At 44.6% G+C, this 16,767-nt stretch overlaps 2 protein-coding genes across 7 annotated transcripts in view; one reads left to right on the plus strand and one right to left on the minus strand.

The window, feature by feature from the left end:
• Positions 1-15,477, minus strand: part of zufsp (zinc finger containing ubiquitin peptidase 1) — a 75,686-nt gene extending 60,209 nt beyond the window's left edge. For 4 of the 6 annotated variants that reach the window (XM_073057444.1, XM_073057443.1, XM_073057442.1 and 1 more), the window contains exons 1-3: positions 14,975-15,115; positions 7,000-7,662; positions 6,142-6,252 (exon numbers count right to left, since the gene is read on the minus strand). In XM_073057444.1, coding sequence (XP_072913545.1) covers positions 6,142-6,252; positions 7,000-7,662; positions 14,975-15,047 — 847 coding nt within the window. In that variant the 5' untranslated portion in view covers positions 15,048-15,115. Of the gene's footprint in view, positions 1-6,141; positions 6,253-6,999; positions 7,663-12,228; positions 12,391-14,974; positions 15,116-15,317 lie in introns of those variants that run through there. The other 2 variants (XM_073057447.1, XM_073057446.1) reach the window with 2 other exon arrangements.
• Positions 15,478-15,785: 308 nt separating this feature from the next.
• Positions 15,786-16,767, plus strand: part of kpna5 (karyopherin alpha 5 (importin alpha 6)) — a 54,463-nt gene continuing 53,481 nt past the window's right edge. The window contains exon 1 of the mRNA XM_073057448.1: positions 15,786-15,897. The gene's annotated coding sequence lies outside the window, so the exon portion shown is untranslated. The remainder of the gene's footprint in view (positions 15,898-16,767) is intronic.

The following is a 16,767-nucleotide window of genomic DNA, read 5'->3' on the forward strand; positions in this document are numbered from 1 at the left end:
GGCTGAGAGAGAGGATGTTTCCTATATTGAGGGAGCCTAGGACTAGAAGACACACCTTCAGAACAGAGATGAAGAGGCATTTCTCATGTCTTATGGTGTTTTATAACATATACAGTACTATGCAATAGTCTTAGTCCAGTACATATAGCTAGAGTGGCTAAAACTTTTGCACAGTACTGTATGTGTCAATGTGGAGCGGAGAGCAAGTTTGTAAATCTGGCGGGAGCAATGGATGTTAGGGATGGCAAGGATGGGGCATCGTGGGACGGGTATGGGGCAGGTGGTAGAGGACTGCCAAGATGGTGGGTGGCACAGGTGCAGACACACCCAGCCCTTAGGTACCAGGCAAGATCATTCATTTGATCTGAAACAATTGGTTTATTGATCATTACAGAATGTCTCTGTGGTGCTTCCCGCTCCCTCCCCACTCCCTTCACCTTTTTCCCCCAACAATGATTCCCCTCTCCCTGACTCCTTCCCACTCTCAATCCACAATAGAGACCCATATCAGAATCAGGATTATCATCACTCACATATGTCATGAAATTTATTTTGGAGCAGCAGTACAGTGCTATATGCAATTACTACAATACTGTGCAAAAGTCTTAGGGACTCTAGCTATACATATGTGTTTAAGACTTTACGGATGCACAAAATGCTGGAGGAAATCAGCAGGTCAGGCAGCATCCATGGAAATGAATAAACAGTCCACGTTTCAGGCTGAAACCCTTCATCAGGGTTGGAGACGAAGGGAGAAGATGCCAGAATAAAAAGGTGTTCAGCTACTCATTAACAAATATCTAATCAGCCAATAATGTAGCAGCAACTCCATGCTTAAAAGCATTCAGTCATAGTCAAGAGGTTCAGCTGTTGCTCAGACTAAACGTCAGAATGGGGGAGAAGTGTGATCCAAGTTACTTTGAATGGGGAATTATTGTTGGTGATAGGTAGAGTGGTTTGAGTATTTTAGAAACTGCTGATCTGTTTTGATCTCCAAGTTTGCGGATGACACGAAGCTGGGCGGCGGTGTTAGCTGTGAGGAGGATGCTAAGAGGATGCAGGGTGACTTGGATAGGTTAGGTGAATGGGCAAATTCATGGCAGATGCAATTTAATGTGGATAAATGTGAGGTTATCCACTTTGGTTGCAAGAACAGGAAAATAGATTATTATCTGAATGGTGGCCGATTAGGAAAAGGGGAGGTGCAACGAGACCTGGGTATCATTGTACACCAGTCATTGAAGGTAGGCATGCAGGTACAGCAGGCAGTGAAAAAGGCAAATGGTATGTTGGCATTCATAGCAAGAGGATTTGAGTACAGGACAGGGAGGTTCTACTACAGTTGTACAAGGTCTTGGTGAGACCGCACCTAGAGTATTGTGTGCAGTTTTGGTCCCCTAATCTGAGAGACATTCTTGCCATAGAGGGAGTACAGAGAAGGTTCACCAGATTGATTCCTGGGACTTTCATATGAAGAAAGACTGGATCGACTAGGCTTATACTCACTGGAATTTAGAAGATTGAGGGGGGATCTTATTGAAACGCATAAAATTCTAAAGGGATTGGACAGGCTAGATGCAGGAAGATTGTTTCTGATGTTGGGGAAGTCCAGAATGAGGGGTCACAGTTTAAGGATAAAGGGGAAGCCTTTTAGGACCGAGATGAGGAAAAATTTCTTCACACAGAGAGTGGTGAATCTGTGGAATTCTCTGCCACAGGAAACAGTTGAGGCTGGTTCATTGGCTATATTTAAGAGGAAGTTAGATATGGCCCTTGTGGCTAAAGGGATCAGGGGGTATGGAGAGAAAGCAGGTACAGGGTTCTGAGTTGGATGATCAGCCATGATCATACTGAATGGCGGTGCAGGCTCGAAGGGCCGAATGGCCTACTCCTGCACCTATTTTCTATGTTTCTATATTTTAGACATAACAGGGAATGGTGTGAAAAACAAAAAGAAACATCCAGCAAGCAGCAGTTCTGTGGGCAGAAAAAAAAGCCTTGTTAATGATGAGGTCAGAGGAGAATGGCCAGACTGGTTCAAGCTGACAGGAAGGTGTCAGTAACTCAAATAACCACCGCATTACAACAGTGGTGTGCAGAAGAGCATCTCTGAATGCACAACACGTCAAACCTTGAGTGATCGCTCCACTATGGAAAGAGAGAGAGCCTAGAGCCTAGACTGCTATCTACAGCGCATCTTCAACATGAGCCTGGAGCAGAGAAGAGTACCCAGACAGTGGAAGACATCCTGTATTGTCCCGGTACCGAAGAAACCACAACCAAAGGAGTTGAATGACTTCAGACCTGTTGCCTTGACGTCGCACGTGATGAAGACCATGGAGCGGCTGATAATACAGAATCTGAGGCCACAAACCAGGCACGCCCAGGATCCTCTTCAGTTTGCATATAAGGAGAAGGTGGGAGTGGAGGATGCTATCACGTATTTGCTGCACAAATCACTCTCTCACCTAGAGGGGGTCAGTTGTGCTGTGAGGATTACATTCCTTGACTTCTCTAGTGCCTTTAACACCATCCAGCCCAAGATCTTAAGGCACAAACTAACGGAGATGGGAGTAGACTCTCACATGGTGGATTGGATAGTGGACTACTTGACAGATAGACCTCAGTATGTGCGGTTGGGAGACTGTAGGTCTGACACGGTGGTCAGCAGCACAGGGGCGCCGCAGGGAACCGTACTCTCTCCAGTCCTGTTCACCCTGTACACATCAGACTTCCAATATAACTCAGAGTCCTGCCATGTGCAGAAATTCGCTGATGACACAGCCATAGTGGGGTGTGTCAGGAATGGACAGGAGGAGGAGTATAGGAAACTGATACAGGACTTTGTGATATGGTGCAACTCAAACTACCTGCGTCTCAATATCACCAAGACCAAGGAGATGGTGGTGGACTTTAGGAGATCTAGGCCTCATATGGAGTCAGTGATCATTAATGGAGTATGTGTGGAGCAGGTTAAGACCTACAAGTATCTGGGAGTACAGTTAGACGAGAAGCTTGACTGGACTGCCAACACAGATGCCTTGTGCAGGAAGGCACAGAGTCGAATGTACTTCCTAAGAAGGTTGGCGTCATTCAATGTCTGTAGTGAGATGCTGAAGATGTTCTATAGGTCAGTTGTGGAGAGCGCCCTCTTCTTTGTGGTGGCGTGTTGGGGAGGAAGCATTAAGAAGAGGGACGCCTCACGTCTTAATAAGCTGGTAAGGAAGGCGGGCTCTGTCGTGGGCAAAGTACTGGAGAGTTTAACATCGGTAGCTGAGCGAAGGGCCCTGAGTAGGCTACGGTCAATTATGGATAACTCTGAACATCCTCTACATAGCACCATCCAGAGACAGAGAAGCAGTTTCAGTGACAGGTTACTATCGATGCAATGCTCCTCAGACAGGATGAAGAGGTCAATACTCCCCAATGCCATTAAGCTTTACAATTCTACCGCCAGGACTTAAGAACTTTTTAAAAGCTATTATTAATGCTTTTTGAGATAGTGATTTAGATGCATATCATATTTTTTTACTGAGTTAAGTATTGTATGTAATTAGTTTTGCTACAACAAGTGTATGGGACATTGGAAAAAAAGTTGAATTTCCCCATGGGGATGAATAAAGTATCCATCTATCTATCTATCTATCTATCTGCCAAGTTCCGTGAATGGTAAATGCTTTGCAGCGTGGCGGGTATGAACATAGAACATAAAATTTACAGCACATTACAGGCCCTTTGGCCCTTAACGTTGTGCCAACCACGTAACCCAGAGACTGCTTAGAATTTCCCTAGCGCATAGCCCTCGATTTTTCTAAACTTCATGTACCTATTTAAGAGGCTCTTAAAAGAGTCAATTGCATCCCCTTCCACCACCACCTACGTGCCATTCTTCTCCGATGGCTGGGTTTAGAGGGCAGACTGACCTTGGCATTGTGACTGTGGTTTCATATTTTTTCCACTTTTTCATGATGGAATGGACTGAGCTCTAGAGCATGTTCAGTGCCTTTAAGATGGTCTTGTACCCTGCCCCAGAGTTGTGCTTCTATATTATCATTTCGCTGACTTCCCCTGTTGCTCCTTTGTCTTCAATCTGTTGAAAATATACTATACTTAATCTTGTGATTTCATTGAACACAAGTGATTCTCCAATTTTCTACATCAGGAAATAGGGCGAGTTAGTAAGGTAATATATTACTCTTGAAGGAAGTTAGAGTAGTGATTATAAAGGGGATGAATACTTTTAAAGCATCACAATTTTGGTTTTTAATTTTTAGTAAATTATTGACAGGCTTTGGAATTTTTCTTTTGATTTGCAGGATGCACAATGTTTTGTAGATTAGCACAAAAATCCTACTTCAAAATATTTTAAATTTAGAAAATGAGATTGTAAAATGTGAAAATAATTGTGGGGGCTGAATACCTTTACAAGGCACTGTAGATGTTGGATGTTCATACTGTGTTGTGTTGTATTAAATTCTGTAAAACATTGAATGAATGTCTGAACGGTTCAAAATGACATGTCTGCACAAGGTAAACACTGTAGGTTTATTCATGTCTAACGTATTGATAGAAGCTGAATGCTTGTTAGTCCCAGGTACTATTAACATGAGAACATTTATAAATGACTAAATATCTGTTGGTCACTTTGAGAGCTAGGTTGATAGGTTCTTTCTCAGTGTCTGTCATATTGGCTTGATGAATTATTTTTTGAATTCAGGGCTTATCATTTTTATGTAATATTGATGTTCTTTTGTAACTAAAGGAATGTTAAGTCCAAAACAGTTGTGGACTGACGGATAAGGAGTGACTATTAAAGTATTTAATTCAGGCGTCCCCAACCTGGGTTCCAGGGCATAAAAAAAGGATGGGAGCCCCTGATCTAATTGATTTATGAGTGTATGCTGAACACTATGTTAATGAACACAAGTATTGTTGGAATGAAATAAACCAGGCTGACTTAATGGTACGAGAACAAAAGGTCAAAGAGTTCGTCTGTCTCTATGCGTCTCACTACACTTGTGGAATTCATATTATTGGGGTATCTTTACCTGGGTTCTTTGGACTTCCCCTAGACCAAGAATCACAACTGGTGCCTCAGACACGGGACCGGTTTCACGAGTCAGTCAGAATTGGTTTCCCCGCCAACATTAACCATCTAACTATACTATACTTCATGCGTGCAGTGACTAAGAATCATGAGCCTTGAAATCTTTGTAACTTACTACATAGTATTTAGTGCAGTTTATTAGTGTTTTGTGATAATAAATTCGGCACTTTGTTGTGCATGTATGCTGATTACTACATCTCCTGCACACTCAGATAGTTTGGGTCTGATCAAGCCAGCCCATTACATGTGTATGCCAAGAAGATAAGTGTACAGTAAAATTTACTTTTCTCTGCTTGAAGAAATACTTTAAATATCAATCACACAAGAGCCTATGAGAAACAAATAACAGTATATGGCATAAAACTTGAAATAAGGTGAAAATCATTTTCACTAATGGCAACAAACACACCAAGGAAGTTTTGTAGGAGATCAATTTACAAGCTAAAGGAAACAGGATAAACTCTGGAGCAAGTCACTAAAAGAGAACATTCAGAAATTATTTTTCTGTTTGGGTAGTATCCAATGAATATCAATTTCTCCTTCCAGTAAAATATATTCCCTCCCCATCCCTCATTCTTCCATTGCCCACTCTGACCTCTTACCTCTTCTCACCTCCCCTGTGTCCCCCCCTACCTTCCCTTTCTCGTATGGTCCACTCTCCTCTCCCATCATATTCCTTCCTCTACAGCCCTTTACCATTCCTACCCATCTGGCTTCACCCATCACCTTCTAGCTATCCTCCTTCCCCTGTCCCTACCTTTTTATTCTGGCCCCTTCCCCCTTCCTTTCCAGACCTGTAGAAGGTCTCGGCCCAAAACGTCAACTATTTATTCATTTCCATAGATTGACCTGCTAAGTTCCTCCAGCATTTTGTGTGTGTTGCTTTGGATTTCCAGCATCTACAATGTTTGTGTTTAGAGATAATTTTTACCAAAGCTTTACAGATTTGCCAAGAGTGCTAACAGGGTCATGAGCAGGCCTTGTGCACAATAAAATGAGTTTGCTGGAGTAAACAGTTTCTCACAATGTATTACCTTCAGCTCTGCTCTCGCTTAAGTGTAACTCCACATGTTCCTGCAGTATCTGCCAATTTTCAAATACCAGTTTGCACATGGGACACGAAAATAGCCTCTGCTTTGCAGAACCTAACAAATACAAAATGAAACTCCAGTTCAGTGAATGGAAAATGACAGAAATGCACGGAATCTTAACATTTGTGAAAGACAAGAGTTTTTAAAGATATATAGTGTGGAACAGGCCCTCTCACCCCAATGCCCAGCAACCCACCCATTTAAGCCCAGACTAATCACGACACAATTTAGTCACCAATTAACCTACTAACCAATACATCTTTGGAAGGTGGGAGGAAACCAGGGCATCTGGAAGAAACCCATGTAGTCATGGGGAGAATGTACAAATGTCTTATAGACCGAGGCAGGAATGAAACCCAGGTCACTGGCCCTTTATTGCCGCCCCAATGAACACACATTGAGATGAAACAACAATTCTGTTTGCTCCTCAGACACCGGCTGACTTGCCTGGTACCTCTGCATTTTGAGTTTTTTTATTTCAGATTCCCAGCATCTGCAGGGTATTTTGCATTTCAACAAACAAGCTACTTTGTCAACATGATAAAGCCTGCAAATGCTGGGAAATCTAAAGCAACACACTAAATGCTGGAGGAACTGAGCAGGTCAGGCATTTACAGTCGACATTTTAGGCCAAGACGCTTCATCAGGTCGTGATGAAGGGTCTCGGCCTGAAGCGTCAACTGTTTACTCTTTTCCATAGATGCTGCCTGGCCTGTTGAGTTCCTCCAGCATTTTGTGGGTGTTGCATGGGCAAGTAAACAATTATTTTATAAATAATTTTACCACATACTCAATCAGTACCTTTCTGAGGTGTTTCCAACATGGCTGCATGTTTGATCTTAACATGGTCATTTAGGTCTCCTCCCGAGCTTCCTGCTAGGCCACAGAAAGGACATTCAGGGGAACCAAAGGTTACAGAGTCATCAGATTTGCCACAAAGTTCATAGCCTTTCGATTCTTCATATTTCTTATCAGGCAGCTTTTGTTCAGGCTGAATCCAAATTGTTCCTGCAAATGCCCCGTTGATATTTTCTGATGGTGTTAACCTTCTAGATTCTCTCTTCCTATTGCTCTGTTTAAATAGTCTCTCACTGTTAGAAACGGATGCAGAACAAGCCACATGAAGTGCTTCTGGTTCTGGCCCTGCCTTCCCTTTCACTTCAAACACTTCTTGTTCTGGAGATTCACTACATCCAGTGGCTCGAAGTGAAAAATCAGGATCCTTTCCGTGATCAATGGAAGAGGTTGTCATTCCATCATCAGGTTTCACCTCACCATGAGAGGTCTCCATGTGGAACGTTAGTTCGTCATAACTGATTCCAGATAAATCGCAGATTGGACAACTATTCTCATTCTCTTCGTGGGCAAAGAACATGTGCATCCTCATGTCTGGTTCTGATAGGCCACTTTGCCCACAAATATCGCAAGTGAACATCTTGTCGTTTTGATCTATCTCTTTCACAACTAAATGAGGGAGAAAAAAAAAAGACAAATCTGTAAATTGTAAAAACTGCTTGTCAATATGAATATACATGGCAATAATTATAGCCCTTTAAATGTGCATAGAGTCTTAGAACAGCATAGCACAGAAACAGGCCTTTCATCTAATCTGTGCCAAACTATTGAACTGCATAATTCCATCAACCTGCACAAGCAGCAGAAAGAATGGAACACTTTGGAAACTACCCACCCTCCAGCTGACAACTGCTCTATATTGAGAGTCATAATAGCCACATAAGCCCACAAACCAGAGTGGAAGAACGTCCTCTGTGGAATGCATTGCCAATGACAACTGTGGAGGTCAAGTCATTGTGTATATTTAAAGTAGAACCTGCTGGGTTCTTGATCAATAAGGGTGTCAAAGGTTATGGGGTGAAGGCAGGTGATAACAAATTAGCCACAAGCGTTGGCTCTGCTTGTATGTGAATTGGTTACTTAGATTTTCAGAAGGCCTTTGCCAAGATGCCACACGAGGCTGCTGTGAGCCCATGGTATTACAGAAAAGATTCTAGCATAAATAAAGCTGTGACTAATTGGCAGGAGGCAACGAGTGGGAATAAAGGGACTCTTTTCTGGTGGGCAGCTGGTGGCTAGTGGTGTTCCATGGGGGTCTGTGTTGTGACCAATTCTTTTTACATTATATGTCAATGACTTGGATGACAGAATTGATGGCTCTTTGGCCATGTTTGTGGATGATATGAAGTTAGATGGAGGGGCAGATAGTGTTCAGGAAGCAGAGAGGCTGCAGGAGGGCTTCGACAGATTAGAAGAATAGGTAAAGAAGCGGCAGGTGGAACTCAGTAATGTAAAGTGTATGGTCATGGAGTTTGGTTGAAGAAATAAAAGCAAATATTCTAAATGGAGAAAAAACTTACAGACAAACGGACATACTTTATTGATCCCAAGGGACATTGGGTTTCGTTACAGCCTCACCAACCAAGAATAGTGTAGAAATATAGCAATATAAAACCATAAATAATTCAATAATAATAAGTTAATCATGCCAAGTGGAAATAAGTCCAGGACCAGCCTATTGGCTCAGGGTGTCTGACACTCCGAGGGAGGAGTTGTAAAGTTTGATGGCCGCAGGTAGGAATGATTTCCTATGACGCTCAGTGTTACATTTCGGTGGAATGAGTCTCTGGCTGAATGTACTCCTGTGCCTAACCAGTATATTATGGAGTGGATGGGAATCATTGTCCAAGATGGCATGCAACTTGGACAGCATCGTCTTTTCAGACACCACCGTCAGAGAGTCCAGTTCCACCCCCATAACATCACTGGCCTTACGAATGAGTTTGTTGATTCTGTTGGTGACTGCTACCCTCAGCCTGCTGCCCCAGCACACAACAGCAAACATGATAGCACTGGCCACCACAGACTCATAGAACATCCTCAGCATCGTCCGGCAGATGTTAAAGGACCTCAGTCTCCTCAGGAAATAGAGATGGCTCTGACCCTTCTTGTAGACAGCCTCAGTGTTCTTTGACCAGTCCAGTTTATTGTCAATTCGTTCCCCAGGTGTTTGTAATCCTCCACCATGTCCACACTGACCCCTTGGATGGAAACAGGGGTCACCAGTACCTTAGCCCTCCTCAGGTCCAAAATAAATCTGAGGTGCAAAAGGGACATGGGAGTCCTTGTGCAGGATTCCCTGAAGGTTAATTTGCAGGTTGAGTCAGTGGTGAGGAAGCCAAATGCAATGTTAGCATTCAATTTGAGAGCACTGGAATATACAAGCCAGGATGTGAGTCTTTATAGAGCACTGATGAGGCCTCACTTGAAATATGGTGAGCAGTTTTGGGCCTTTTATATAACTATATAACAATTACAGCACGGAAACAGGCCATCTCAGCCCTTCTAGTCCGTGCCGACGCTTACACTCACCTAGTCCCACTGACCCGCACTCAGACCAAACCACCCATCCCCATTTCTAATGACATTTGAAATATTTCTGTCAGAGGCCTTGTTATTTCTACACCAACTTCCCTCAAGGTCCTAGGGAATATCCTGTCAGGACTTGGAGATTTATCTACTTTTATATTCCTTAAAAGCGCCAGTACTTCCTCCTCTTTAATCGTCATAGTTTCCATAACTTCCCTACTTGTTTCCCTTACCTTACACAATTCAATACCCTTCTCCTTAGTGAATACCGAAGAAATTGTTCAAAATCTCCCCCATCTCTTTCGGCTCCACACATAGCTGTCCACTCTGTTCCTGTAAGGGACAAATTTTATCCCTCACTATCCTTTTGCTATTAATATAACTGTAGAAACCCTTCGGATTTATTTTCACCTTACTTGCCAAAGCAACCTCGTAACTTCTTTTAGCTTTTCAAATTTCTTTCTTTTCTTTTTACATTCTTTATATTCCTCGAGCACCTCATTTACTCCATGCTGCCTATATTTATTATAGATCTCCCTCTTTTACAGAACCAAGTTTCCAATATCCCTTGAAAACCATGGCGCTCTCAAACTTTTAAACTTTCCTTTCAACCTAACAGGAACATAAAGATTCTGTACCCTCAAAATTTCACCTTTAAATGACCGCCATTTCTCTATTACATCCTTCCCATAAAACAAATTGTCCCAATCCACTCCTTCTAAGTCCTTTCGCATCTCCTCAAAGTTAGCCTTTCTCCAATCAAAAATCTCAACCCTGGGTCCAGTCCTATCCTTCTCCATAATTATACTGAAACTAATGGCATTGTGATCACTGGACCCGAAGTGCTCCCCAACACATACGTCCGTCACCTGACCTATCTCATTCCCTAACAGGAGATCCAACACTGCCCCTTCTATAGTCAGTACCTCTATGTATTGCTGCAAAAAACTATCCTGCACACATTTTACAAACTCCAAACCATCCAGCCCTTTTACAGAATGGGCTTCCCAGTCTATGTGTGGAAAATTAAAATCTCCCACAATCACAACCTTGTGCTTACTATAAATATCTGCTATCTCCTTACAAATTTGCTCCTCCAATTCTCGCTCCCCATTAGGTGGTCTATAATACAACCCTATAAGTGTTACTACACCTTTCCCATTCCTCAATTCCACCCAAATAGCCTCCCTAGATGAGCCCCCTAATCTATCCTGTCAAAGCACTGCTGTAATATTTTCTCGGACAAGCAATGCAACACCTCCTCCTCTTGCCCCTCCAATTCTATCACACCTGAAGCAACAAAATCCAGGAATATTTAGTTGCCAATCACATCCCTCCTGCAACCATGTTTCACTAATAGCTACATTATCACATTTCCAGGTATCAATCCATGCTCTAAGCTCATCCACCTTTCTTACAATGCTCCTAGCATTAAAATAGATGCATTTAAGAAACTTTCCACCTCTTCCTGTTTATCCCTAACGATGCGATCAACTTTATTATCTTTTTCTTCCTTCTCTCCTACATCTTCGGTCTGAGCGCTCCCCTTCTCTATCACCTGCCGATCCTCCCTCACACACTGTCTACTAGCTTTCTCTATTTGTGAACTAACCTCCTCTCCCCTAGTCTCTTCAAATTGATTCCCACCCCCCCAACCATTCTAGTTTAAAGTCTCCCCAGTAGCCTTAGCAAATCTCCCCGCCAGGATATTGGTCCCCCTTGGATTCAAGTGTAACCCATCCTTTTTGTACAGGTCACACCTGCCCAAAAGGACGTCCCAATGATCCAGAAACTTGAATCTCTGCCCCCTGCTCCAATCCCTCAGCCACACATTTATCCTCCACCTCATTCCATTCCTACTCTCACTGTCCTGTGGCACAGGCAGTAATCCCGAGATTACTACCTTTGTGGTCCTTCTTCTCAACTGCCTTCCTAACTCCCTATATTCTCCTTTCAGGACCTCTTCCCTTTTCTTACCTATGTCATTGGTACCTATATGTACCACGACCTCTGGCTCCTCACCCTCCCACTTCCGGATATCTTGGACGCGATCAGAAACATCCCGAACCCTGGCACCAGGGAGGCAAACTACCATCCGAGTCTCCTGATCGCGTCCACAGAATCGCCTATCTGACCCCCTAACTATCAAGTCCCCTATTACTACTGCCTTCCTCTTCCTTTCCCTACCCTTCTGAGCTACAGGGCCGGACTCTGTGCCGGAGGCACGGCCACTGTTGCTTCCCCCAGGTAGGCTGTCCTGCCCCCCAACAGTACTCAAACAGGAGTACTTATTGTCAAGGGGTATAGCCACTGGAGTACTCTCTAGTACCTGACTCTTCCCCTTCCCCCTCCTAACCGTGACCCACCTGTCTGCCTCCTGTGGTCCCTGTGTGACCACCTGCCTGTAACTCCTCTCTATCAACTCCTCACTCTCCCTGACCAGACGAAGGTCATCGAGCTGCAGCTCCAGTTTCCTAACACGGTCCCTTAGGAGTTGCAACTCAGCGTACCTGGTGCAGATGTGGACTTCCGGGAGGCTAGGAGACTCCAGGACCTCCCACATCCGACACCAAGAACAACAAACTGCCCTCACACTCATACTTCCCCTTTCCTCAAATAACAGGAAAAACTGAAACCTAAACCTACCTTGCCTCGCCCGCTTCCGCCCAAGCCCTTAAGCCTTCACTCTGCTCCTGGCTCACTCCACTGCCCGCAAACGACGCTGCCCGCTGTATAAGGCTGTGTCCTTTTATCTGAGAAAGGCTGAGCAGACACTAGAGAGGATTCAGAGGAGCCTGCTGAGTGATTCTGGGAATGAACAGGTTACCATGTGAGTAGCGTTCGAAGTCTCGGCCTGTTCTCACCGGAATTCAGAAGAATGATGGGGGTGGGGAGATCTGATTGAAACCTATCGAATGTTGGAAAGCTCTCAAAAGAGTGGCTGTGGAGAGGATGTTTCCTATGGTGGGGGAGTCTAAGACCAGAGGACACAGCCTCACAATATAAGGACATCCATTTAGAACGGAGATGAAGAGGAATTTCTATAGCCAGAAAATGGTGAATCTGGGGAATTCATCGCCACAGCTGGCTGTGGAGGCCAAGTCATCGGGTATATTTAAGGAAGAGGTTAATAGATTCTGTTTTAGTCAGGGCATGAAGGGACACAGGGAGAAGGCAAAGGGTTGGGGCTGAGAGGAAAATTGGATCAGCCATGATGAAATGGTGGAGCAGACTCAATGGGCCAAATGGCCTAATTCTGCTTCTAAATCTTATGATCTGATTCTCAATCCAGGACTGCCCAAAATAAAATGATGACAACAGTCAGCAGACCAGCCATTACTTTAGAGAAAATTTACTGAGATCTGAGATGACTAATGCTACAGTATAAGGGCATTTAGGATGATAATGCATCAAACATACAGCTGACATGTATATAAATATAAGAAATGATCGCTAAGACTGGTTCCTTGTTATCGGTGGGAGTGCTAATTGGACAAGCTCCTACCACCTGTTAAATACTCCCAAAGACGTACACCTCAAATACCCTCTCACAACCAAGTCCAGCTCCCAGCCTTCATGTGTGGCTTAGATACTAAACCTGGCAGAGCCTGTTCCACTGACAGGAGAAGGGGTAAAGGCGAGTTACGGGTGTCGTAAATCAAGTCGCTTCAGGCAAGTGTGGCTTGTCAGCCCATCTAGAAGGAAAACTCCGATCTCAACCTCTGCTGCCTTGTGGCTATACGCTCTCATGGGGAAGGCTTCAGGAGTAAACCCCAAGGAAAATCTGGACTGGAGGCCGTAAGGCAGTCCTACACTGAGTTTAATGTTGACCAGGTATCACATGGACAGCTAAGGTGACCCAGACCTTAGACTAATGAGATATTGGCCTTATTAGCATGGCGTATGGAGTATGAAAGAAAGAAGTGTTGGTGCATCATCATAGTCTGTTGGTTGAGCCTGCACCTTAAATACAGAGATAACTGCATGCAATACTCGAGGATTATCGAAGGCAGTGCAGTGATGATTCACTTGGTTGATGCCCATAGCCATACTAGCCTGAAAATATCTGATCAGAAGCTAAGCAAGCTTGGAGGGGAAAGCGCCTGGGAAAACCTGGTGGTGTGAGCTTCGATTGCAACACTTCACAGGAGTTTGGATAAGTACATGGATGGGAGGGGAATGGAGGGCTATGGACCAAGAGCAGGCTCACAGGACAAGACAATAATAGTTCAACATGGAAAAGGTGGGCTGAAGGCCCCTTTTCCTGTGTTGCAGTGGTCTATGACTCTCTGATGAAGGGGTTGATGGCAGATTAGCTCGGTTGAACCAATAAATATTGAAGCTATGAAGAATGAGAGGCAATTTTATTAAAACATAAAATTCTGAGAAGGATAGACTGAGATGAGGAACAGCTGCTTCTATTAGAGGACTATGACTCGTTGGAATCAGAGTTATTCAATATACTCAAGGCACAGATTAACAAGATTTTGAATTGCAAGGGAGTCCAAGGGTACAGGGAGTATGAGAGAAAGTGATAATTAAGGCCTAGACTGATGAAGGGCCTCGGCTCTAAACACTGACTGTTTATTCCCCTCCATAGACACGTCCAGCACATAATTCTCCATAACTCCAATGAGATCCCACCACCAAGCACATCTTCCCCTCCTCTCTCCCCCCTCCCACTTTCAGGTTTCTGCTGGGATCGCTCCATACGTGACTCCCTTGTCCACTCATCTCTCCTGACTCTTATCCTTGCAAGTGGAACAAGTGCTACACCTGCCCCTACACCTCCTCCCTCACTACCATTCAGGGTCCCAAACAGTCCTTCCAGGTGAGGCGACACTTCACCAGTGAGTCTGTTGGGGTAATATACTGCACCTGGTGTAGCCTCCTGTATATCAGTCAGACCCTACGTAGATAGGGCAACCGCTCCGCCAAGCATCTATGCTCTGTCTGCAGAAAAAGCTGGGTCTGCCAGTGGTCACACATTTTAATTCCATTTCGCATTATGACATGTTCATCCATGGCCTCCTATACTGTCACAATGAGGCACACTCAAGTTGGAAGAACACCACCTTATATTCTGTCTGGGTAGCCTCCAACCTGATGATGGTATAAACAGCAATTTCTCAAACTTCTGGTAATGCTCACCCCGCCCCATCTTTTCTATTCCCCATCCTCTTCCCCCCCCCCCCCCTCACCTTATCTCCTTGCCTATCCATCACCTCCCTCTAGTGCTCCTCCCCCTTCCAGGGCCTTCTGTCCTCTCCTATCAGATTCGCCCTTCTCCAGCCCTGTATCTCTTTCATCATTCAACTTCCCAGCTCTTTACTTCACCCCTCCCCCGTCCCGATTTTTACCGATTTTTGTGTTTCTCCCTCCCCTCCCTCACCTTCTAACTTTGACTCCTCTTCTTTTTTCCTCCAGTCCTGCTGAAGGGTGTCGGACCGAAACATCGACTGCATTTTCTCCACAGATACTGCCTGGCCTGCTGAGTTCCTCCAACATTTTATGTGTTGCTTATATCTCTTATTACTTATAGCCGCATCAAGTCACCCCTCAGTCTTCTTCACTCCAGAGAAAACAAATCTAGTCTGTCTAATTTCTCCCTTTTTCCTTGCCACCCCATACCCTCTAAAAACCAATCTGCTTCCCTCCTTTCCAGTTCTGATAACACTTGTTCTATTCCCAGTTCTTTGCTTTCATTTTCAGATACAGAAATTTCAGATACTTACTTAAGTAATAGAAGCTTCGTGAGCTCAGAGAATTTTATCTGTAGCCATACTCCAGCATTCACTTACAAAATCAATAATTATTAGGAACAGAACTACTAGAACGAATCCTGAACCGCCATCTCCTCAATTTCCCATAGCTTCCATTGCTTCCGGTGTTCCATTTAACCCCGTCCCCATCCTAACCCAGTGCGCATGCGTACAATCGCCGTCCTGTTTGGTGATAGACCTCATTCACCGTTGCGTCAACGAAAAGAATCCCCCGAACTGCTATGATATTCGATATCTGTTAGATCTGAATTATTTCATTATAACAACTGGGATAACATGACTTATGATAAGTTGGTTTTTGATAGTTGTATACAATCTGTTTCTGGCATATAGTAGCAGAAAAAAGAGTTTATAGTTCTTACTATTAATCAAATTGACAAAATGTTTGCGCGAGGTGGCGCGCAGGCGTAGAGTGTAGGGCGACGAGGCGCCTGATGGGAGAGCGGGGATAAGCGCCGGTCCGTCGCTGACGCCTGCGCCATTTTGTCCGCCTGCCTGCAGTCCGCGTCGGCCGAGTTGCTGCAGCCTTCAGGTGAGCTCCGCACTTCGCTGTCGCGCCGCACCGCGCCGAGTCCGGCCTGCTATGTTACCCGTTGTTATCTCGGCTCTCCCCGTACCCATATCGAAAACAAGGAGTTGCCGAGTGACGCTCGGGCCTCGTCGGGGAGGGGGGCCCGCCCGGGTTCGGGCCTCGTCCTTGTCGAACACCAAAGCTGGGTGCGAGGAGCCACCTTCTCTCCCAGACATCCATCCTTCCAATTCCGCGTGTGTTCAGTGGTCGGGTTTGGGGTTACTCGGTGATTCTGGAATTGCGCACATTTGCCTTTACCTGTGTTTGGGTGCTTGTTTAGTATTGTCCGTTCTTCTCCAGCTTTAGCTTCCAGTCTGTGCGCCGGAGGGGCAAAGGAAGGTGTAAGAATGGGTATTAGAGGGGTCTGGTGCTGGAGTTATGGGTGTGGTTGCTCCCGTGGTGCTGAGAATCCTCCGTTCTGGAGTATGAACTGTTAGCGCTGCTGCCTGTTTCACTCCCTTTTACCATTTGATCACGAATGACCCCTTTTCAGTGTTTTTGACTACTCGTTCATATTACTAAATTGTCATTTTTCACACGGGATGCTCATGGATACGGTACGTTGATAAACCTCAAGACCGCGCAGATCTAAATTACAGAAATGTGCGCTCATGTTCACAGCGAGACTCAGTCACTGACAGGTATCGATGGAATTAAGCTCCGAAAATGTTGCGATTAGGAATGTCACTAAATGACAGAACTTGTCACTAAACGAAAAGAAAACATACTGGTAATCCAAAGAACTGGCTGGGTTCCATCGACCCGTTGCTTAATGCTGTTGGTCGTGGCATCAGAAAGGTTGAGAACACCGGGCTAAGGATGCTGTGGTGG

Source organism: Hemitrygon akajei, chromosome 9, assembly GCF_048418815.1.
Source record: "Hemitrygon akajei chromosome 9, sHemAka1.3, whole genome shotgun sequence".
NCBI lineage: Eukaryota > Metazoa > Chordata > Chondrichthyes > Myliobatiformes > Dasyatidae > Hemitrygon > Hemitrygon akajei.